Source organism: Anabrus simplex, chromosome 5 (genome assembly GCF_040414725.1).
Source record: "Anabrus simplex isolate iqAnaSimp1 chromosome 5, ASM4041472v1, whole genome shotgun sequence".
Classification (NCBI taxonomy): domain Eukaryota; kingdom Metazoa; phylum Arthropoda; class Insecta; order Orthoptera; family Tettigoniidae; genus Anabrus; species Anabrus simplex.
In genome coordinates, this window is record NC_090269.1 from 386714825 (window position 1) to 386740641 (window position 25817).

Here is a 25817-nt window from a genome sequence, read left to right on the forward strand (position 1 = left end):
CTCTTATCAACGGCCTTAAAATTATGGAGATCATTGAAGCTAGAGTAAGGGATATACTAGAGCCTATCTTAGAAGAGGAACAACATAGCTTTAGGGATGGAAGAAGCACAACAGAGAAACACTGGGAGAGAGGAAAAGACCTAATTATTGTGTTTATGGACCTTGAAAAGGCGTATGATAATTTTCCTAGATCAACTACAGTCGAAGTCCATTATAGTGAGAATTCATAACAGCGAAAAATTGACTCGCTATAACGGATTGTCGTTATATCCGATTTTTGTATAAAAGGCGGAAAACCCTTCATGCACATTAAAATTGATATGAAACGGCAATCAGTTTGTTCAAAACTTGTGTTTCCGCAGATGATATCCACAATACAGCTTGCTTGTTTGTTATTTTTCGTAATTCGATACTACGTGAAAGTGCTTATAGTTATGAATTTCATTGGTTCCGTATTGAAGTGGGATTACAACAAAATTAAATTTTTTTCAAGGTCCACCTATTCAATACAATGATGTTTTATTGTGATTTAATCACATGTCAAATAGTCAAATGGTACCAGTTTCGGCATCTATGTGCCATCATCAGCCTTGAGTACAAATTAAAACAAGATATACATTCCTAAAACATCTAAAACACATTTTAACACATTATAAAATAACATACAATTAATGTGGTGATACATGAAATACGATAAAATTATGATACAATTGGTATGATATAAAATTCTTAAAATTCCGGCTGTTCGTTACATAATTCAGTCTGTGTGCATCCGGGATAAGTGAATTTTTACAGTTGTATGCTGTCTATGTGAATGACATTTGTTCCTTTAGATATTAGGTGGTTCCAGGGAAGTTTACTTTGATCATGTAAGATCGCGATGTATTTAGAGATGACTTCCCACTTCAATTTGAACCTGAAGAAGAAATTAGCTAAGTTAGATGTTGGAAGTTGGATGTTGGATGTTCCCCTAGCCTCCTTTACCGTTGCTCACACACTTCGTCCGGCTCCGTCTGTGTAACAACACGTTCACATGCTGCTCAAGGTGAGTCAATCATCATTTAACGATTCTAATGTTTCCAGTAACTTCCATACATTGCTTCCAACATCTAACTTAGCTAATTTCTTCTTCAGGTTCAAATTGAAGTGGGAAGTCATCTCTAAATACATCGCGATCTTACATGATCAAAGTAAACTTCCCTGGAACCACCTAATATCTAAAGGAACAAATGTCATTCACATAGACAGCATACAACTGTAAAAATTCACTTATCCCGGATGCACACAGATTGAATTATGTAACAAACAGCCGGAATTTTAAGAATTTTATATCATACCAATTGTATCATAATTTTATCGTATTTCATGTATCACCACATTAATTGTATGTTATTTTATAATGTGTTAAAATGTGTTTTAGATGTTTTAGGAATGTATATCTTGTTTTAATTTGTACTCAAGGCTGATGATGGCACATAGATGCCGAAACTGGTACCATTTGACTATTTGACATGTGATTAAATCACAATAAAACGTCATTGTATTGAATAGGTGGACCTTGAAAAGAATTTAATTTTGTTGTACGTGAAAGTGTACGCTTAATTTCATTCTGAAAAAAATATAGTACCGTATTTCTCCAAGTCCACGATGAACCCCACTTTTCCTGTCAAAAAAAATTAAATCAAGCTCAAAAAGAAGTTTGTAAAATCATATGAATGCCTTGTTGTACAGTAGGTCTACGCATGTTTAGACTATTTTTAGACGCCGAACATTGACTTTCATCACGCCTTTTTTTTTTTTTTTTGCGGCTGCACAATTATTCTTTATTTCCGTGGGTTTAAGGACCATTAACTTAACATTGGCATCATAATAACGAAGAGAACTCGTTGAAAATTTTCCGGCAATACCTATTCCATGCGTCTCTACAATACAACGATCCATCAGGAAATTATTCTTGCTGTCTATAAAACTGTTACTTTTACGCAGCGTCAGATATAACCGGCTACCGCTACACGCACGTCTCGCTTGTCAAGTTCGGCCATATTCAGCGGCTAGCGATGTATAGGCCTAATCGTGAACGTTGAAAGTCAACGAACGAGTTTATTGCACCACGGTATGGCCATTCCGCCCTTGCGTTTTTCATGCACATACCTTACAATTTCATCTTCGACTTCTTTAAAGCGTCCTTGTTGCGGACCACTGAATGTATTTTTTGTACAGTACGCATTTTTTTAGCTCTTTGTCTTCACGCTTAGGAATGAACTCGATGGATGAAGCTGTACGCATAAACCGGCTTCGGTGGTGGGGTCATGTGAGGCGAATGGAGGAGGATAGGTTACCTAGGAGAATAATGGACTCTGCTATGGAGGGTAAGAGAAGTAGAGGTAGACCAAGACGACGATGGTTAGACTCGGTTTCTAACGATTTAAAGATAAGAGGTATAGAACTAAATGAGGCCACAACACTATTTGCAAATCGAGGATTGTGGCGACGTTTAGTAAATTCACAGAGGCTTGCAGACTGAACGCTGAAAGGCATAACAGTCTATAATGATAATGTATGTATGTCTTCACGCTAACGCAAAACATTGGCTTTAGTTAGGCCTATGCCGTATTTTCTTGCGGATGCACAATTATTCTATATTTCCGAGTGTTTAATAAACATTAACTTAAAATTGGCATCATAATATCGACTGGAACCCGTTGAAAATTTGCCGGCAATAGCTTTTCCACGTACCGTATCTTTACAATGCGACTATCCATCACGAAAATATTCCTGCTGTCTATAAACCTCAATTTTACTAAGCGTCTAGTACAATAGACGCGTTATGACTCTGCCACTGAGTAGCCATGGCTTTTCTAAGAATTCGAAGGGTCGCATGTTTTGATGCCATTCTGCAGGTTTGAGAAACACACAGGCACTGCACAACCGGTTGTCGCGGCTAGCGATGTGTAGTAAAGAGGCGGTCGTTTATTGTTAACGAGTTCTGTGCGCGTGTGAAAAGAAGCAGTGTGGTTACCGCGGTAGTTGCCAGTGATATCCATTAACTTACTGTTAGGCCGCGAATGCAACAACCCTTGAGTTTTCGCATGAGATTGTGAGAGAGAAAAAAGTCTTGTATTCGGAAAAATACGGTATCACTCCAGAGATTTCTGTGGCAAACGCCTCAGCTTTCTTCTTCAAACAGCGTCACCTAACTTAACCGTATATGTAGCCTATCATGAAAACATATTTGAAACGCGTGTAGAGAAATAACCTCCTCGCGAAAAATTTACATGTAAATAGCCGTAACTAGACGCGAGAAGATATCCTCTGAAATCAGCGATGTACTCTGCCATATCTTGAGGTGTATCACATTCTTACTTAGTTTCCGTATATAACATCAAAATTAAGATATCGTTTACTTCAGTCTTTATTTTTAACGAGTTAACAACTGCTGTCGGCCACGTTATTTACGCATTTATTACGAAACGTGTTGTCCTCTTTCATTTCGAATTTTCTTTAGAGAACAGCAGTCGATGCGTATTACGGTACTAATCAACTCCAACATCGCCTTTGAATGTCAAAGAGAGAGCTCGCAAATGCACAAAGTGAGAAAACTATACCGTACCGAAGGTGATCGATCGCATTTTGTTGCAAACATTTCAGTTTTCTTATTCAAACAGCGTCACGTATCCTGACTTAACCATACTATACGTATGATGAAAACACACTTCAAGCGCCAGTAGAGAAATTATAACTTTCTCGCTATAAATTTTCATAATAGCCTTTCCATAATTTAACCAGACGCGACAAAATATAAAGTAACCTCTGAAATCAATTAAGTTAAGTACTCTGCCATATCTCGAGGTGTATCCCATTCTTACTTAATTGCAGTATTTAGCCTTTGCTGTAACCGAAGGACGATACACAGTTTAATATAGGAATTTTGAAGGGACAGATAAAAGTCGTCGCTATAGCGGAGTTCTCGTTATATGCCATACTCGCTATAGCGGACTTGGAAAAGTCTTAGAAAACTTGGTATACCGGAGTACCTTATTAGGAAGATCCAAATGCTATATACTAATTGCAAAAGCTGTGTCAGAATTGGAGATGGTCACTCTGAATGGTTCAATACAACCAAAGGAGTACAACAGGGAAGTGCCTTATCACCTCTTCTATTCATAGCAGTTATGGATACCATTTTAAAGGAACTGAAAGGAAAAGGTAATAAAGATCTTCAGGATCTGGTGTTTGCAGACGATGTGGCAATATGAGATGAAACAGAGAAGGGAGTGCAAAATAATCTGAATGCATGGTGTGAGAAGTTTGATGATTATGGAATGAAATTGAACCCATCAAAAACAATAGCATTGAAAATCAGCAGATATAATACAGAATGCAACATAAAAATACAGGACCACCAAGTTGAAGTAGTACACCAATTCAGTTATTTAGGAAGCGTAATGGCTAGTAATAACAGAGCTGAGATAGAATAACAAACAGAGTAACCGAAGGCTCTAACTTTTACAGTATCATTAGACACCTACTATGTGATGAGAATGTCCCACAAAGAACAAAAATGACCCTGTACAAGTCATATTTCATTCCCATCCTTACATATTCTCTGGAAACCTGCACTCTAACATCAAAGGATTGTAGTAGGATTGAAGCCTGTGAAATGAAATTTCTTATAACTGCCCTCCAAAAGACCCGACTTGATCATGTGAAAAATGATGAGATCCGATGTAACCTAGGTCTATATGAATCAATGGAGGAAAGACTTAGGTCATCTAGGCTTAAATGGTTTGGGCATGTTAAATGAATGAATAGCACAAGGTTACCATGTGCTTATTTGGAAAAGAGAATAACAGGTAGTAGAAGACCAGCTGGAAGACCAAGAACTGGACCAACTGAGGGAAGACGTGGAGAGAAGAGGATGGAAATGGAAATCTGTCTTGGACAACAAAGTGTTTTTGAATAGGCAACTTTAGAAGACGCTCGTTTTCAAACACCCTACCCGGCTTGCTGGAAGGGCAAACCGATGATGATGATGATAATTTTAAAAATTAATATACTGTATATCGATGATGATAATGATAATTTTAAAAATTAATATACTGTATATTCCAAGACCTTTTAGATATTTCCAGGTCTTCTTGGGAACAATACCAGGATAGTATCAGGACTTCCTCAGTTTCCGAATGCAAGTCTTAGTATGAATATTCTCAGATGTGAACTAATAAGAACTGCATTTGTTATGTTCCCTTTATCTTCTCCTTTTATCCTTAATTCTTTTTTACAAACTGTAGAATTAGGATTATATCCTGTTTTCAGCTATTTTTTACGGTTGAGATTTCTGGATGTTATCTTCCATAATAACTTTATTGTAACAGGAAGGTATGAAAGAGAAGCTGGCTGCTATTGCGGAGCGTACAAAAGAAGAGAATGATGCTAATGCTGAACAGGCTTGTGCAGAACAACAGAAAAGCGGAGGTGGTCAACAGCGACCACGGAAGGTTCGAAAGCAGGCTTCGGTAGACTCTGGAAACGAAGCAAGTTCTGAAGACAGTAACGACAGTAACAAGTATGACAAAGGTTAGTATCCACTGTCTTAAACTATATATAAATTAATGTGAAGTACTGGATGTTCCATTTGATCCTAAATCGTTGTTTACATATTTCTCAAAAGCTTAGGACCAGATTCATACACTTTCATTAAGAAGAAAAACAGTTGAGCTGGTTGAAACTCTATTTTGTTAAAAGGAGAGTAAAACATATAGATGTATTGATTCATTTTAATCAAGTTCAACATTAATTTACCTTATTTAATGGACACAGATGGTGGGTGTTCAAATCACCTGCATCCGCGTAATGTGTCCTAGCCACTTCAAACTTGCAACAATCAGCCTTTCTTCCATGGTCTGGTTGACCTGCAGGTCTCTTCTTATCTGATCATTCCTAATTCTGTCCCTCCTTGTTTTCTGTACAGCTGATCTAAGGAACTTCATTTCAACAGCTTGCAGTCGACACCATCTATGTATGATGCAACTCTCCAGACTGTACGTCATGATGGGCAGGAGATAAGTCTTAATTAAACAGGGTCTGTTTAGCCCTCTCACGAACCTCCTTATCCCATACTATGTTGCATACTTGATGGAAGAATTTGGATCCTTTTTGCACCCTGTTCAACACTTCGTTCTTGATACTTCCGTCATTTGATATTGTACTCCCCAGGTATTTAAAGGTATTCACACATTCAATTTTCTCTCCCTTGAGGGTGAGGTTGCATGGTGCATTTGTCCTCCTAACTTTCATTACTACTATTTTGCTCTTGCTCACAGTTAACTTACCATATTTATTTGTGTATTAGACCCCTTTTTTCTCCACTTTTACACCCCAAAAAAATAAAGGGGGGTCCAATATGCGATGACCTCAAATTTTGTGCAGTGAACACATGACTTGTACATGCAAATATTCTACATTGTTCTTTGTCAAACTTATGAATGTATTTGAGTTATACTGGCTATGTTCGTTGGAAGTCAGTATTTCTAAATATAAAAAGTCAATAAATGGTGAACACGACTTTTAGCCTACATATAAAATACGTATAATCTGTTTTAGGTACTCATATGATGTCATTCGTTTCATCTCATTAATTCCTCTGATGAGGTTGACGTCAGGAAGGGCATAAGGTCGTAAAAACTTGCAACGAAGATTCATCTCACTTCATACTCGACCCCGTAGAGAAAAGAGATATACACTGACTGACAGAGCAAATGCAACACCAAGAAGGAGTGGTTCGAAAGGGATGAAAGTTGGGGAAAAAACAGAGACGGCACGGACGAATAATTGATGTTTATTTCAAACCGATATGCAGGTTACACAATGCGCACGGCATCGACTCAGTAGGATGTAGGACCACCGCGAGCGGCGATGCACGCAGAAACACGTCGAGGTACAGAGTCAATAAGAGTGCGGATGGTGTCCTGAGGGATGGTTCTCCATTCTCTGTCAACCATTTGCCACAGTTGGTCGTCCGTACGAGGCTGGGGCAGAGTTTGCAAACGGCGTCCAATGAGATCCCACACGTGTTCGATTGGTGAGAGATCCAGAGAGTACGCTGCCCACGGAAGCACCTGTATACCTCGTAGAGCCTGTTGGGAGATGCGAGCAGTGTGTGGGCGGGCATTATCCTGCTGAAACAGAGCATTGGGCAGCCCCTGAAGGTACGGGAGTGCCACCGGCCGCAGCACATGTTGCACGTAGCGGTGGGCATTTAACGCACTAGAGGTGACGTGGAATCGTACGCAATAGCGCCCCAAACCATGACGCCGTGTTGTCTAGCGGTAGGGCGCTCCACAGTTACTGCCGGATTTGACCTTTCTCCACGCCGACGCCACACTCGTCTGCGGTGACTATCACTGACAGAACAGAAGCGTGACTCATCGGAGAACACGACGTTCCGCCATTCCCTCATCCAAGTCGCTCTAGCCCGGCACCATGCCAGGCGAGCACGTCTATGCTGTGGAGTCAATGGTAGTCTTCTGAGCGGACGCCGGGAGTGCAGGCCTCCTTCAACCAATCGACGGGAAATTGTTCTGGTCGATATTGGAACAGCCAGGGTGTCTTGCACATGCTGAAGAATGGCGGTTGACGTGGCGTGCGGGGCTGCCACCGCTTGGCGGCGGATGCACCGATCCTCGCTTGCTGACGTCACTCGGGCTGCGCCTGGACCCCTCGCACGTGCCACATGTCCCTGCGCCAACCATCTTCGCCACAGGCGCTGCACCGTGGACACATCCCTATGGGTATCGGCTGCGATTTGACGAAGCGACCAACCTGCCCTTCTCAGGCCGATCACCATACCCCTCGTAAAGTCGTCTGTCTGCTGGAAATGCCTCCGTTGACGGCGGCCTGGCATTCTTAGCTATACACGTGTCCTGTGGCACACGACGACACGTTCTACAATGACTGTCGGCTGAGAAATCACGGTACGAAGTGGGCCATTCGCCAACGCCGTGTCCCATTTATCGTTCGCTACGTGCGCAGCACAGCGGCGCATTTCACATCATGAGCATACCTCAGTGACGTCAGTCTACCCTGCGATTGGCATAAAGTTCTGACCACTCCTTCTTGGTGTTGCATTTGCTCTGTCAGTCAGTGTAGGTATCATATTATCATATTATGCAATATTGATACTGAATAACTCAATGGCCAGTCATTTGTCTCTGTCACTTGAGCAGTAGGCCTACCACACAGTAAACCTGATCACTGCCCTCATTTTTATTGTCTTGTGCCTCTAACTTCCCCCTCTACCGGCGTGTCGTCATTCCAAGTGACGTCATCTGTACTGCCATCTCGTCAGCCATGCACTGCGATCGAGACCGAGAGCATTCGAGGTCCCGTCTTTTTGAACCTTTTAAAAATAGTTTTGTTCCCGGCTATAGAGTCCAAACTGTGTGAAGCTATTCCAAAATGGTTTCTGGAGATGGTCTCTGATATTCCCAGCTGGTGTATGTGTAGCAGAAGCCACTCCTTCTGAATAAAGCCGTGTTGTTGAAAGCGTGCCAAACCATCAACTAATAACTAGTGTTTATTACGAGTTCTATTTCCGAATGTAATACATAGTGAATGGAAGCATTATTTTGATAACTGTGACTGTTGAAAGCCAGACCCTTATTTTTAAGTATATTTCATGCTTGTTCTCTACATTTATGACATCAGAGTTTACCTAAATAGCTGTAAACGAGATAAGAGAGACCGCATTGTTTAGGTTAGGTATGTTATCACCCGGATAGTGCCAAAAGTTCCACGACGGAATGAATAAAAATAAATAACAGGAAAGTTTGCCTAACTGTGACTGTTGAAAGCCAGACCCTTATTTTTAAGTATATTTCATGCTTGTTCTCTACATTTATGACATCAGAGTTTACCTAAATAGCTGTAAACGAGATAAGAGAGACCGCATTGTTTAGGTTAGGTATGTTATCACCCGGATAGTGCCAAAAGTTCCACGACGGAATGAATAAAAATAAATAACAGGAAAGTTTGCCGCATTAATGGATGTCTACATGTGTGGCGGTAATGCGTATATTATCATAATGTTTAATTTTGTACGTTTGTTGTCTCCCATACCCTAGTATGTTTTATTTGGCATCTCCAAAAGTCATTGAAAGTTAGTGGTGACAAAAACATTATTATTATTATTATTATTATTATTATTATTATTTGTTAGGTACGTTGGTGAGTAAATCAATTGTGATTGGATTGTTTTTATCATGTTTTTAAACCTACTTCTCTCCTAAAAAACCCTATATTGGCCTGTGATACGAGATATTAAACGATCACTTTGTTAATGATCTTGCTTATAGGTCTAGCAACTACCGTGAATATTTCTTAACTAAAGTAATAAACATTTTTATCTGTATTGAACTGAGATTACAAAGCTTTAAAAAGTTCTAGGGTCCAAGTTATTCAATACTATACAATTTGTTGTGTAGATGTAAAATACAACATATTACGTGTATTCAGAACTAGTTTCGACGCTATACTGCATCATCATCAGCTGAACAGGGGCATTGGAAAATTTGGCAACCATATAAATATTATCAATATTAAACCTTATCACAAGTTACAATCTTATAATAATGCAATTAAAATGAATATATATTTAGACAGATGAAGTGTTTCTCATTTCTCAACAAGTCGAAGACTTGCGGGTCTGTTGTACCAAATTATTAAAACCGTATGCGATCAGATTTGCTATAATTGTTGTGACATTATGGTAAGTTAGGAAATTTGTTTGGAAGGGTAATAGGGAGGTACATTCAGGGAAACGGGATGGCCTAGGGAGCGGTGATAAGGGAACAGGGAACTGGAAATCAAGTGGGGATGACATAAAATTGTTAGTGTTGAACTGTAGAAGTATTGTAAGGAAAGGAATAGAATTAAGTAATTTAATAGATATATATTTACCAGATATTGTAATAGGAGTTGAATCATGGCTGAGAAATGATATAATGGATGCAGAAATTTTCTCACGGCACTGGAGTGTGTATCGTAGAGATAGGATAGGAAAGGTGGGAGGGGGAGTGTTCATTCTGGTGAAAGAAGAATTTGTAAGCTACGAAAAAGTTAAAGATGAGAAACATGAAATTCTAGGTGTAAGGTTCATTTCTAAAGATAATAGGCAACTTGATATATTTGGAGTGTACAGATCGGGAAAGGGTAGCACTCACGCGGATTCAGAATTATTTGATAGGATAGTCAGCTATGTGGGAAACGACATGGAAAGAAATGTGATTGTAGCGGGAGATCTGAATTTGCCAGATGTCAATTGGGAAGGAAATGCGAACGACAGGAAGCATGACCAACAAATGGCAAATAAGTTAATATGGGAAGGACAGCTGATTCAGAAAGTGATGGAACCAACCAGAGGGAAAAATATCCTGGATGTGGTGCTGATAAAACCAGATGAGCTCTATAGGGAAACTGATGTAATAGATGGTATTAGTGATCATGAAGCTGTTTTTGTGGTAGTTAAAAATAAATGTGATAGAAAGGAAGGTCTTAAAAGTAGGACTGTTAGGCAGTACCATATGGCTGATAAAGCAGGCATGAGGCAGTTTCTAAAAAGTAATTATGATCGGTGGACAACGGTAAATAAAAATGTAAACAGACTCTGGGATGGGTTTAAAGAAATTGTTGAGGAATGCGAAAACAGGTTTGTACCATTAAGGGTGGCAAGGAATGGCAAAGACCCACCTTATTATAATAGAGAAATAAAGAGACTAAGAAGGAGGTGCAGACTGGAAAGAAATAGAGTTAGAAATGGCTGTGGAGGTAAGGAGAAATAGAAGGAACTTACTAGAAAATTGAATCTAGCAAAGAAGGCAGCTAAGGATAACATGATGACAAGCATAATTGGCAGTCATACAAATTTTAGTGAAAAATGGAAGGGTATGTATAGGTATTTTAAGGCAGAAACAGGTTCCAAGGAGGACATTCCAGGAATAATTAATGAACAAGGGGAGTGTGTATGTGAGGATCTTCAAAAGGCAGAAGTATTCAGTCAGCAGTATGTAAAGATTGTTGGTTACAAGGAAAATGTCGAGATAGAGGAGGAGACTAAGGCCAAAGAAGTAATAAAATTTACATATGATAACAATGACATTTACAATAAGATACAAAAGTTGAAAACTAGAAAAGCGGCTGGAATTGATCAGATTTCTGGGGATATAGTACCATATCTGAAGTACTTATTTGATTATTGTTTGGTCGGAGGAGCTATACCAGATGAATGGAGAGTTGCTATAGTAGCCCCTGTGTATAAAGGAAAGGGTGATAGACATAAAGCTGAAAATTACAGGCCAGTAAGTTTGACATGCATTGCATGTAAGCTTTGGGAAGGCATTCTTTCTGATTATATTAGACATGTTTGCGAAATTAATAACTGGTTCGATAGAAGGCAATTCGGCTTTAGGAAAGGTTATTCCACTGAAGCTCAACTTGTAGGATTCCAGCAAGATATAGCAGATATCTTGGATTCTGGAGGTCAAATGGACTGTATCGCGAATGACCTGTCTAAAGCATTTGATAGGGTGGATCATGGGAGACTACTGGCAAAAATGAGTGCAATTGGACTAGACAAAAGAGTGACTGAATGGGTTGCTATATTTCTAGAAAATAGATCTCAGAGAATTAGGGTAGGTGAAGCTTTATCTGACCCTGTAATAATTAAGAGGGGAATTCCTCAAGGCAGTAGTATCGGACCTTTATGTTTTCTTATATATATAAATGATATGAGTAAAGGAGTGGAATCGGAGGTAAGGCTTTTTACGGATGATGTTATTCTCTATAGAATGATAAATAAGTTATAAGATTGTGAGCAACTGCAGCGTGACCTCGAAAATGTTGTGAGGTGGACAGCAGGCAATGGTATGATGATAAACGGGGTTAAAAGTCAGGTTGTGAGTTTCACAAATAGGAAAAGTCCTCTCAGTTTTAATTACTGCGTTGATGGGGTGAAAGTTCCTTTTGAGGATCATTGCAAGTATCTAGGTGTTAATATAAGGAAAGATCTTCACTGGGGTAATCACATAAATGGGATTGTAAATAAAGGGTACCGATTTCTGCACATGGTTATGAGGGTGTTTAGGGGTTGTAGTAAGGATGTAAAGGAGAGGGCATATAAGTCTCTGGTATGACCCCAACTAGAGTATGGTTCCAGTGTATGGGACCCTCACCAGGATTACCTGATTCAAGAACTGGAAAAAATCCAAAAAAAAAGCAGCTCGATTTGTTCTGGGTGATTTCCCACAAAAGAGTAGCGTTACAAAAATGTTGCAATGTTTGGGTTGGGAAGAATTGAGAGAAAGAAGAAGAGCTGCTCGACTAAGTGGTATGTTGATGTAGATGTTGTTTCCCATAGGGAACCTAAAATATTTGTCCTGAATGAGTAAATTTATAATACCAATATAATGGTCCGTTATTGGACATTATAAATTTTCGAGCTAACTCATTCTTGGTTGCCTGCGTTTCGCCCTCGTGTGCTAAGTTAGGCTCGTCAGTTGGGACTTAGCACACCACCCAAGACGCAAGGCTAGTGCATACTGTGGAGGCCACTGCATAGGCTATTTGAAGCCACCAGCAGTGCCAATGCACTATGAGAGCTATGTCTCATTTCCAAAAAATAGGTGCTTGCCTGGCCATCAAATGAGCCTCCACAGTATGCACTAGCCTTGCGTCTTGGGTGGTGTGCTAAGTCCCAACTGACGAGCTTAACTTAGCACACGAGGGCGAAACGCAGGCAACCAAGAATGAGTTAGCTGGAAAATTTATAATGTCCAATAACGGACCATTTATATTGGTATTATAAATTTACTCATTTGGGACAAATATTTTAGGTTCCCTATGGGAATCAACATCTACATCATTTGATAGCCAGGCAGGCATCAATATTTGAAAATGAGACATAGCTCTCATAGTGCATTAGCACTGCTGGTGGCTTCAAGTAGCCTATGCAGTGGCCTCCACGGTATGCACTAGCCTTGCGTCTTGGGTGGTGTGCTAAGTCCCAACTGACGAGCCTAACTTAGCACACGAGGGCGAAACGCAGGCAACCAAGAATGAGTTAGCTGGAAAATTTATAATGTCCAATAACAGACCATTATATTGGTATTATAAGTGGTATGTTCCGAGCTGTCAGCGGAGAGTTGGCGTGGAATGACATTAGTAGACGAATAAGTTTGAATGGCGTTTATAAAAGTAGGAAAGATCACAATATGAAGATAAAGTTGGAATTCAAGAGGACAAACTGGGGCAAATATTCATTTATAGGAAGGGGAGTTAGGGATTGGAATAACTTACCAAGGGAGACGTTCAATAAATTTCCAATTTCTTTGAAATCGTTTAGGAAAAGGCTAGGAAAGCAACAGATAGGAAATCTGCCACCTGGGCGACTGCCCTAAATGCAGATCAGTATTGATTGATTGATTGATTGATTGTAAGTTCAAGTTAAAATTCACATATAGTTATTAAAATAGTTCTGTACATAAAACTCTTTGTGCTTAATTAAACACACCTCATAATTCTGCGTATAGTGCCATCTTGAGTTCAAGTGCCCACAGTGGGTTGGGACTGGGGAGGGGGAATAGGGGTAAGTGGGAGGAGAGACTGAGGAACGGTAATGTGAGGGGAATCCAGGGGGCATTGTGGAAGAAAGGAATAGCGAGCAAAACTATTATGCATAGCACGAAAAACCGAACTGTTGGCTAGAACTTGTACGTTGTAAAAAAATGCAGTAAGAAAATCAAATAGAATTTTAGATTTTTCAGAAATCTCATTTAAGTTAAGGTTTGGATTGAAATATTAATCTAAGTGTCTATAGCAACATTCTGTAACATCAAGCAAAGTTTCTTTACCTAAAATCTCCAGTATCTCAGTGTCTTCGTCTCTAGTTGTAAATTTGTATTTTAGTTCATGTATATGCTGCCCTATCACGGAAAACTTGTTATACTTTACGGCATTAACATGTTCTGTATATCTGATCTTAAAGTTGGGTCCTGTTTTACCCAGATAAGTGCTGCCACAGTCATTACATTGAAACCTATATACACCCGTTTTGGAATGAGGATTGGAACTATTAATTAAGGTTGAATAATGCAGTAGCCTACTTTAGTGTTACTATTATCAGTATGAAATGTAACCTTGGCATTATGCTTTTTGAAAATATTAGTGAACTTATATATATCTTTATTAAAAGTAAATGTTGCAAAAGCCTTTTGACTAGGTTTATCTTTAAGTAATGTGGTTCGTGAGCGATTTCTAAACTTGTTGATTATACGTTTGATACAGTCTTCTTTAAAGCCTTTAGCCTTAGATATTGAATGGATGATATTCAACTCATTGTTCAAATTCCTTTGTCATAGGGATCCTAAAACCTCGTCCTACCAGGCTGTTGTATGCGGCCCTTTTTTGATTATGTTGATGCTCAGAATCCTGTCTTATAGTAACAGCTGTTTGTTTAGGCCTTCTAAAAATACTGTATGTAAAAGAGGAATTGAGTCTATTAATTGTTAGGTCCAAAAAATTCTTATACTTTTCTGATTCCAAAGTAAACTTTATACGTGGGTCTATACTATTGAGAATATCGAGAGTAGCAGTCGCGTCTGTGACACGTTTGTCCAGAATTACAAACGAGTCATCCACGTACCTAAACCAAAACAGTATGTTATCAAATTTATTGTTGTTCTCTGTTACGCTGATGATGACACAGTATAGCATTGAAACTAGTTCTGTATAAACGTAATATGTTGTAATTTACATCTACACAACAAATTGTATAGTATTGAATAAGGTGGACCCTAAAACCTTTTAAAGCTTTGTAACTAAAGTAAACTAATTTCCTCATTCCAAGTTGGTGCAACTCTTTTTTAGACAGGCCCCCAGTGGAAGGGAGTTACCTGTACCATTTTTACTGCAAATCAACCTTTCTGCAATTCATAGATCTCTGGCAATACGGTATCGGGAATTGAACTCAGGCTCCCAAGAATGGCAGCTAATTGTGCTCACTATTACGCTGGCGGACATTCTTAACTACAAAACACAGACATGTATACATGACTAATGTGTGCTTGCAATGCACGGGTTGGACACGAAACTATTCACCTATTTGTGCAATATCATCCGAGCTCCAGTATGCCTATGCTACGGAGGCAGACATTTCTTAATTCCAAAATGCAGATGTACTGCATAACTTCGACGCGTATTTTCATTGCGTGGGTCGTACGGATGAAACTATTTACAGATTTGTGTGATGTCATCAGAGCTGCATAAGGCTTGTACCCGCTTTGAAGCGGAGTTGTTGTTGTTCTCTGACGAATTACGTTGAGGGGTCTTGTATGCGAGATTTTTTTTTTTTAAATTTCCTTCATCTCGAAAAGCCAAGGGGGTCTAATACACGAGTAAATATGGTATATTCTTTAAACTTCGTGTTCCAAAGATCCAGTCTCCTTCGAACATCTCTCTCAGTTTCTCCCCAAATAGCAACATCATCAGCAAAAACAAATGCATTAGATCTTTCTTATCTATTTCTTTGAGTCCCTTTATAATAGTATCCATGAGTGAAATGAAGAGCAATGGGGAAAGAGAACTCCCTTGTTAGACACCTTTTCTAGTTTTAAACCACGGAGATCTTCCATCTCCTACTTGCACCCTACTTTCACAACCATCATACAAGAACACCCTGGAAAAAGGTAGTTAGATCAGATAAGAGAAGAGAGGAGAAACATTGGATGCCTTAGAGAGAAAAGAAGCATACCAGGACCGTAATACAGTGAAACCTCATTAGTAACGTTCCTCATTAGCGTTTTCCCGCTTAGCATTTCGTAAATACGAAGTCTCGATTCTCATTGCATTAAATCTATATAAAAATACCTCACAAATCTCATCACAAATTTTCACTATTGTCGCTTAAATGATATAGATGTTGATTCCCACAGGGAACCTGAAATATTTGTCCCGAATGAGAAAATTTATAATACCAATATAAGTGGTCCGTTATTGGACATTATAAATTTTCCAGCTCACTCACTCCTGGTTGCCAGCGCTTCGCCCTCCACGTTATGCACTAGCCTTGTGTCTCGGTGGGTGTGCTATTTACCAACTGATGAGCCCAACTTAGCACACTGGGGCAAAGCATTGGCAACCAGGATTGAATTAGCTGGAAAATTTATAATGTCCAAAAATGGACCATTTATAATTGGTATTACTGCTTAGTACAATCACATTTTTCCTAACCCTGAAAATGTTATTTGTCATCCCTTGTGGAAGATACATGATTTCTAATTCGGGTAAGAGCCCTCGCCGCAGTGTGTGACAACGGGAAAAGGTCTTGAATTCTTGAACTTCACAGGATTAATTGCACCGTAGGGGAGCTAGCCATTAGCCTCAGAAATGCTCAGTTTTGCTTGCCGGTTAGCAGTGAAACTACAGAATAACACAATGAGCCTGTTTGTGCTTGTATTTTGCATTCCATTCAGAAGTTAGAAATATATTTTGTGTTTAGCTGTACAGTACAGTGAAGGGTAGCGAATATTTGTCACACGATAGCCTACATCTGGAACATAATCATGTGAAGTTGACCAGCGTGGTACATATTTATGGATATGGGAAGTGTCATGAAATTCCTTACTAATGAAGACAAAATTAAAGTCTGTCGGCAAGTTGACTGGCATCCACATCTTCAAGTGTGCAGAATTGGCGTGAATGTTGATACTCGCTCCTTCCAGTTTTGACTCGATCACTGCAATCAGTCTTGGTCAGTCAAAGTTTCGTTCGATTCAAAATCACGTCCAGTCTCATTCTGTTGCAGTCGCGCATGGCCGTGTGTAACCTCCAATTCATTGTCTGAGTGTGTGGCCAGAAAAATACTGTGTAATAACCAACTGGTCCAAAATAAAAGGCTTCTACTAACAATTGTTTTAGAAAGAGTGTGATCTGCAATAATTCTTCGGTATTTTTATGGGACCTTTTCAAATGTTTTCATATTTCTTGTTTGGTGTTTTTAAAACTTTTCATTGCACTACTATTTTATAAGCCCCAATGGAATAAGTTTTGATATTTGTGATCTCACGTTTTTCACACCTTTTAATACTCTCTTCTCATAGAGTTTTCACTGTGGCTGCGGATATATGGCATAAAATCCCATTATAATACCAATATAGTTGGTCTGTTATTGAACATGGATTTTCCAGCTAACTCATTCCCGTTTGCCAGCGTTTGACCCCAGTGTGCTAAGTTGGGCTTATCAGTTGGTAAATAGCACACCACCAGGAGAGTTGGCCGTGCGGCTGTGAGCTTGCATCCGGGAGATAGTAGGTTCGAATCCCACTATCGGCAGCCCTGAAAATGGTTTTCTGTGGTTTCCCATTTTCACACCAGGCAAATGCTGGGGCTGTACCTTAATTAAGGCCACGGCCGCTTCCTTCTAACTCCTAGGCCTTTCCTATCCCATCGTCGCCATAAGACCTATCTGTGTCGGTGCGACGTAAAGCCCCTAGCAAAAAAAATAAAAAATAGCACACCTACCAAGATGCATCGCTTGTGCATACCGTGGAGGCCACTGCGTAGGCTACTTGGAGCCACCGGCAGTGCCAATGCACTATGAGAGACTTCTTCTCATTTTCAAAAATTGATGCCCGCCTGGCAATCAGATGATGAAAGATGCCAATTCCCATAGAGAACCTGAAATATTTGTTCCAAATGAGTAAATTTATAATACCAATTTATTGGTCCATTATTTTTGAAACAATTTGAAAAAATAACGGACCAACTATATTGGTATTATAAATTTACTCACCTCCCCTGCGAACCATGTGACCTTGCTGTGATGGGGAGGCTTGCGTGTCTCAATGAAGCAGATAGCCGAACCGCAGGTGCAACCATATCGGATGGATATCTTTTGAGAGACCAGACTAAGGAATGGTTTATCGAAAGGGGGGTAGCAGCCTTTCGGAAGTTGCAAGGGCGGCAGTCTAGATGATTGACTATTATGGCCTTGTAATAATACTCAACATGGCTTAGCTGTGTTGATACTGCTACACAGCTGAAAGCAACGGGAAACTACAGCCGTAACTAACTCCCGAGGACATGCAGCTCTCTCTGTATGAATGATGTACTGATGATGGCTTCCTCCCGGGTAAAATATTCCGGAGGTAAACAAGTCCCCCATTCGGATCTCCGGGTGGGGACTGCATGAGAGGGGGCGATCATCAGGAAGATGGATACTAACATTCTGCGAGTCGGAGCGTGGAATGTTAGAAGTTTGAATCGTTGTGGTAGAGTAGAGAGTCTGAAAAGGGAGATGGACAGGCTAAAGTTAGACGTAGTTGGTATAAGTGAAGTACGTTGGCAGGAAGGAAAGGATTTCTGGTCAGGCGACTACCGAATTATCAATACAAAATCAAACGGAGGAAATGCAGGAGTTGGTTTAATAATGAATAAGAAAATAGCTCAGCGGGTAAGCTACTATGACCAGCATAGTGAATGAATTGTTGTCGTTAAGATAGACACCAAACCAATGCCCACCACAATAGTACAGGTCTATATGCCTACTAGCTCAGCAGATGATGAGGAAATCGAAAGAACATATGAAGAGATAGAAGATTTATGTATGTGATATGTAAAAGGTGACGAGAATCTAATTGTGATGGGAGACTGGAATGCAGTGGTAGGCAAAGAAGAGAAGGTAATACAGTAGGAGAATTTGGATTGGGACAAAGGAACGAAAGATGAAGTCAGCTGGTTGAATTCTGCACTGATCATAATTTAGTCCTTGCCAATACAGTAGAAGTCCGCTATAGCAAGTATGGCATACAACGAGAACTCCGTTATAGCGACAAATTTTTTCTGTCCCTTCAAAATTCGTATATTAAACTGTGTATCTTCCTTCGGTTACAGCGCGAACCCTATCACTGGCGCATCCATTATTGCGAGTGATTAAGCGCTTGCGATTTTTTCCGTTACCGATATTTATGCACCCCAGCGATGATATTGCATGCGATCGATTACCTTCGGCATCGTTTCCTCGCGATGTGCACTGGCGATTTCTCTCGTAAACATTCGAAGGCGATGTCGGAGTCGATTAGTAATATCCGTCGACAGCTGTTCCGTAAGGAAAATTCTAAATGAAAGAGAACACATTTTCGTAATAAATGCGTAAATAACGTGTCCGATAACGGTTGTTAACTCGTTAAAAATTAAGGCTGACTAAACGACCGCTTAATTTTGAGGCTAAATACTCCAATTAAGTAAGAATGGAATACACCTCGAGATATGCCAGAGTGCTTAATTGATTTCAGAGGTTAGTTTATATTTTGTCGCGTCTGGTTAAATTACGGAAAGCCTGTTATGAAAATTTATAGCGAGAAAGGTATAAATTCTCTACTGGTGCTTTAAGTGTGTTTTCATTTTACATATAGTACAGTTAAGTTATGGTACGTGACGCTGTTTGAATAAGAAAACTGAAACGTTTGCAACAAAATGAGATCGATCATCTTCGGTACGGTACAGTTTTCTCACTTTGTGCATTTGTGAGCTCTCTCGTTGACATTCAAAGGCGATGTTTGAGTTAATTAGTAATACCCATCGACTGCTGTTCTCTAAAGAAAATTTGAAATGAAAGAGGATAACTTGTTTTCGTAATAAATGCATAAATAACATGGCCGATAGCAGTTGTTAACTCGTTAACTGAAGTATCTATATCTTAATTTTAATGTGATATATGTAAATTAAGTAAGAATGTGTTACACCTCAAGATATGGCAGAGTACATTACTGATTTCAGAGTATATTTCATATCTTCTCGCGTCTAGTTACGGCTATTTACATGTAAATTTTTCGCGAGGAGGTTATTTCTCTACATGTGTTTCAAATATGTTTTCATGACAGGCTACGTATACGGTTAGCTTAGGTGACGCTGTTTGAAGAAGAAAGCTAAGGTGTTTGCCACAGAAATCTCTGGAGTGATACCGTATTTCTCTGAATCCAAGACTTTTTTTTTCTCAGAATCTCATGCGAAAACTCAAGGGTTGTTGCATTCGCGGCCTAACAGTAAGTTAATGGATACCACTGGCAACTACCGCGGTAACCACGCTGCTTCTTTTCACACGCGCACAGAAGTTGTAGACAATAAATGATCGCCTCTTTACTACACATCGCTAGCCGCGACAACGGGTTGTACAGAGCCTGTGTGTTTCTCAATTCTGCAGAATGGCATCAAAGCATACGACCCTTCGAATTCTTAGGGAAGCCATGGCTGCTCAGTGCAGAGTCATAACACATCTATTGTACTTGACGCTTAGTAAAATTGAGGTTTATAGACGGCAGGAATATTTTCGTGATGGATAGTCGTATTGTAAAGATACGTGGAAAAGGTATTGCCGGCAAATTTTCAACGGGTTCTAGTCGATATTATGATGCCAATTTTAAGTTAATGTTTATTAGACACTTGGAAATGTAGAATAATTGTGCAGCCGCAAGAAAATACGGCATAGGCCTAACTAAATCCAACCTTTGGCGTTAGCGTGAAGAAAAAGAGCTAAAAAATGTGCGTACTGTACGAAAAATGCATTCATTGGTCCGCAACTAGGACGCTTTAAAGAAGTTGAAGATGAAATTGTGAGGTATGAGCACGAAAAATGCAAGGGGGGATTGGCCATACCGTGGCGCAATAAACTCGTTCGTTGACTTTCAACGTACGCGATTAGGCCTATAAGTAACAGTTTTATAGACAGCAAGAATAATTTCACGATGGATCATTGTATTGTAGAGACGCATGGAATAGGTATTGCTGGAAAATTTTCAACGAGTTCTCTTCAGTATTATTATGGTAATGTTAAGTTAGTGGTCCTTAAACCCGCGGAAATAAAGATAATTGTGCAGCCACAAAAAAAACACCAAAAAAAGTTACAGCGTGACGATGGTAAATGTTCGGCGTCTAAAAATAATCTAAAAAATGAGTAAGCCTACTGTACAACAAAGCATTCATATGATTTTACAAACTTCTTTTTGAACCCAATATATATTTTTTTCAGAATGAAATTAAACATACACTTTCACGTAGTATCGGATTACAAAAAATAACAAACAAGTAAGCCATAGTGTGGATATCATCTGCAGAAACGCAAGTTTTGAACAAACTGATTGCCATTTCATACCGATTTTAAAGTGCATGAAGGGTTTTCCGACTTTTATACACAAATCGGATATAACGACAATTCGTTATAGCAAGTACATTTTTCGCTGTTGTGAATTCTTGCTTTAACGGACTTCTACTGTACTTGGTTCAAACACCACAAACGACGGCTTTATACGTGGACGAGACCTGGAGACACTGGAAGGTATCAAATAGACTTCATTATGATTAGGCAGAGATTCAGAAACCAGGTGTTGGATTGCAAAGCTGTCCCAGGAGCAGACGTGGACTCTGACCACAACTTCTTGGTCATGAAATGCCATCTGAAGCTGAAGAAATTGAAGAAAGGAAAGAATGCAAAAAGATGAAATCTAGACAAGTTGAAAGAAGTGTGAGGGATTGTTTCAAGGAACATGTTGCAAAAGGACTAAATGAAAAGGCTGAAGGAAACACAATAGAGGAAGAGTGGATAGTCATGAAAAATGAAGTCAGCAGGGCTGCTGAAGAAATGTCAGGAAGGAAGAAAAGATCAACTAAGAATCAGTGGATAACTCAGGAGATACTAGAGCTGATTGATGAATGACAAAAATACAAGAATGCTAGAAATGAAGAGGGCAGAAAAGAATACAAGCGATTAAAGAATGAAGTGGATAGAAAGTGCAAGGTAGCTAAGGAAGACTGGCTGAAGGAGAAGTGCAAGGATGTCGAAGGTTGTATGGTCCTAGGAAAGGTAGATGCTGCATACAGGAAAATCAAGGAAACCTTTGGAGGAAGGAAATCTAGGTGTATGAATATTAAGAACTCAGATGGAAAGCCACTTGTAGGGAAAGAAGACAAAGCAGAAAGATGGCAGGAACATATCCAACAGTTGTATCAAGGTGAAGATAATTTGGTTCTGGAACAAGAAGAGGCTGTTGATGCTGATGAAATGGGAGACCCAATTTTGAGGTCAGGGTTTGACAGAGGAACAAGGAACAAGGCACCTGGAATTGATGACATTCCCTCTGAATTAATGACTGCCTTAGGAGAAACCAGCTTGGCAAGGTTATTCCATTTAGTGTGTAAGATGTATGAGACAGGAGAAGTCCCATCTGATTTTCGGCATAATGTTGTTATACCTATTCCCAAGAAAGCCAGTGCTGACAGGTATGAAAACTACCGCACCATTAGTTTAGGATCTCATGCCTGCAAAATTTTAACATGTATTGTTTACAGAAGAATGGAAAAACAAGTTTAAACTGAGTTGGGAGAAGATCAATTTGGCTTCAGAAGAAATCTAGGAACACGTGAAGCAATCCTGGCTTTATGTCTGATATTAGAGGATCGAATCAAGGACAAGCCCATGTACATGGCATTCGTAGATCTAGAAAATGCATTCGATAATGTTGATTGGACGAAGCTATTTAAGATTCTTTAGGTGGTTGGGATCAGATACCGAGAACGAAGAATTATCTACAATCTGTATAAAAATCATTCTGCAGTGATAAGAATCGAGGGCTTTGAAAAAGAAGCAGCAATCCAGAAAGGAGTGAGGCAAGGCTGCAGTTTGTCCCCTCTCCTTTTCAATCTTTACATAGAAGAGGCAGTAAAGGAAATCAAAGAGAAATTTGGAGAGGAAATCAAAACCTTGAGATTTGCTGATGATATTGTTATTTTATCTGATACTGCAGAAGATCTCGAGAAGCTGCTAAATGGTATGGATGAAGTCTTGGGTAAGAAATACAAGATGAAAATAAATAAGTCCATAGCAAAAGTAATGGAGTGCAGTCGAATGAAGGCAGGTGATGCAGGAAATATTAAATTAGGAGATGAAGTCTTAAAGGAAGTAGATGAATATTATTACTGGGGTAGTAAAATAACTAATGATAGCAGAAGTAAGGAGGACATAAAATGCAGATTGTCACAAGCAAGGAAGAGCTTTCTTAAGAAGAGAATTTTGCTCACTTCAAACATTGATATAGGAATTAGAAAGATGTTTTTGAAGACTTTTGTGTGGAGCGTGGAATTGTATGAAAGTGAAACATGGACGATAACTAGCTCAGAAAGAAAGAGAATAGAAGCTTTTGAAATGTGGTGTTACGGAAGAATGCTGAAGGTGAGATGGATAGATCAAAACACAAATGAAGAGATACTGAATCGAATTGGCGAGATGAGATCGATTTGGCTAAATTTGACGAGAAGAAGAGATAGAATGATAGGACACATCTTAAGACACCCAGGACTTGTTCAGTTGGTTTTTGAAGGAAGTGTAGGTGGTAAGAACAGTAGGGGTAGACCAAGGTATGAATATGACAAGCAGATTAGAGCAGATGTTGGATGCAGTAGTTATGCAGAAATGAAAAGGTTAGCACAGGATAGGGTGGCATGGAGAGCTGCATCAAACCAGTCTATGGACTGATGACTCAAACAACAACAACAAATTTACTCATTCAGAACAAATATTTCAGGTTCCGTTATTTTTGAAACAATTTGAAAAAGTAATGGTCCAACTATATTGGTATTATAAATTTACTCATTCAGAACAAATATTTCAGGTTCCCCATGGGAATCAACATCTTTATCACCTGATGGCCAGGCAGGCATCAATTTTTGAAAATGAGACAAATTCTCTCATAGTGCATTGGCACTGCCGGTGGCTCCAAGTAGCCTACGCAGTGGCCTCCACGGTACGCATTAACCATGCGTATTGGTAGGTGTGCTATTTACCAACTGATGAGCCCGACTTAGCACACTGGTTTAAACCTAAGAATTTCATTTTTGTCCGTATTGAACTGAGAATGGAAGATAGGAAAACTTAAAAGGGTCCACCTTTTCAATACAAAAATGTTATAGATTTATTTATAACGTATTTGCACTTGGAACTAGTTTCGACGCTGTTTGGCGTCATCATCAGCCAAAATGTGGGAAATAGGCCAGCATGTAGGCATTTATATTACACAAGGCGTTACATTAAACAACACACATCTTACAAGGAGATAAAAACAGGGACGAATATAGAAACAAATGAATCGTCGGGGCGAAACATTAGCAACCAGGAGTGAGTTAGCTGGAAAATTTATAATGTCCAATAACGGACCAACTATATTAGTATTATAAATTTACTCATTTGGAACAAATATTTCAGGTTCCCTATGGGAATAAACATTTTAAATCCCATTATGTCAGAAAAAATCGTATCTAGTATTTCCATATCTCTGTTGGATAGTGAAGAATTCCAACACTTTGAAGTATAAGAAAGGAAAGGACAATAGGGCATGAAAATGAAAAACTCCCTAGGCCTCACAAACCTAATACCTCCAAGGTCAGAAAAGAGCAAAAGTTGAACATGTGAGGTCAGATAGGTCAGAGGAAAGTGTGAGAATTTGGGACAAACAAGTGGAAGCATGCTAGACTCGGCTAGGGGTTCAGTGGTCTTCAATCCATGCACCCATGTTGAAAGCTTCTGTAGGTTTTACACCCCAACCAGTAGAGACAAACTTTAGAGTGCACATTAGAATCTGTGATGTACAAGATCTGCAAAATAAACATATTTTTCTGCTCAGCATAACGTTATTTATGTGCACGCTGCACTGCTCTTTGGCTTTACCGATCAATTGCTTTGGACTTTAATGGAGTTGCCATTTTACCCAATATACCATGTATCATTTGAATTTTTCATTATTGTTAATGTTGTTTTAAAATATTATTCTGTTTCAGTTTTAATAAAATTTGAAGTGTGGTGATGTATGTCGACAGGGGAGGAACTCCAGTTGTTCTAACCATCATGCTGCACAATTATTTTTGGACTTGTTCACAAAAGAATGCAATTATGAGGGTAATCCCAAAAATAAGGTCTCCTATTTTTTTATAAATACATAACTCTGTTCATGTGGCTGTTGGTCACAATATTGTGACGAGTGTTTCCCGTGCTCGCATATAAACATGCGCATGCCGCGCTGAGGCACTCAGTCTTGGCTTGGTAGCCGTTGAGAAAGTAGCACCCGTTGGATGTTACCGCGAAGTGCGCGCAGTTATTCGGTTTTTTAATACAAAAGGTACTGAACTGATTGAAATCCATCGCCAATTGGCGGAAGTGTATGGTGAGTCGTGCATGAATGTCAAAAATGTTTGTAAGTGGTGTAGAGAGTTTGCAGCCGGTCAGACTGAAATTCACGACGAATGAACAAAGGAGCGGAGACTGTCAATTTCCGTCGAGACAGTCGTGAAGGTTGAGCAAATCATGCATGAAAATTGGTGGATCACCCTGGATAATCTCTGCGCTTTAGTTCCTGAGGTTTTCCGAAGCGCCGCACACAACATCCTGAACAGCATGACTGCGAGCTGGTATGCATGGGCATACAAAAACTGTCACAGCGTCTACAAAAATGCATTGACCGAAATGGTTTTCTTCTGGTTTGTAGATTTAAATATTTACCATGGTCAGTAATTTTATGTACGCCCTTCCATTTAGGAGGCTTTCAAACTTGTACCTTTCCATTTGTAACTCTGTATCCTTAATTACGCAGTTTTTAATTCTGCTTATGTCAGATACTACTCGTATTATATCATGTTTTATGGGAAACGTTGCCCAATTTCTTAGATTGAATTATTTCATCTTGACTTTAAGTACTGAAAGGGTTTCATGTATTTTACCCAACTGT

At 39.4% G+C, this 25817-nt stretch overlaps 1 protein-coding gene across 2 annotated transcripts in view; it reads left to right on the forward strand.

Moving 5' to 3' along the window:
• E(z) (histone-lysine N-methyltransferase E(z)) overlaps nucleotides 1-25817 on the forward strand; it is a 180638-nt gene that overhangs the window by 104695 nt on the left and 50126 nt on the right. For both annotated transcript variants that reach the window (XM_067147736.2, XM_067147737.2), the window contains exon 8: nucleotides 5376-5577. In XM_067147736.2, the coding sequence (XP_067003837.1) occupies nucleotides 5376-5577 (202 nt within the window). The remainder of the gene's footprint in view (nucleotides 1-5375; nucleotides 5578-25817) is intronic.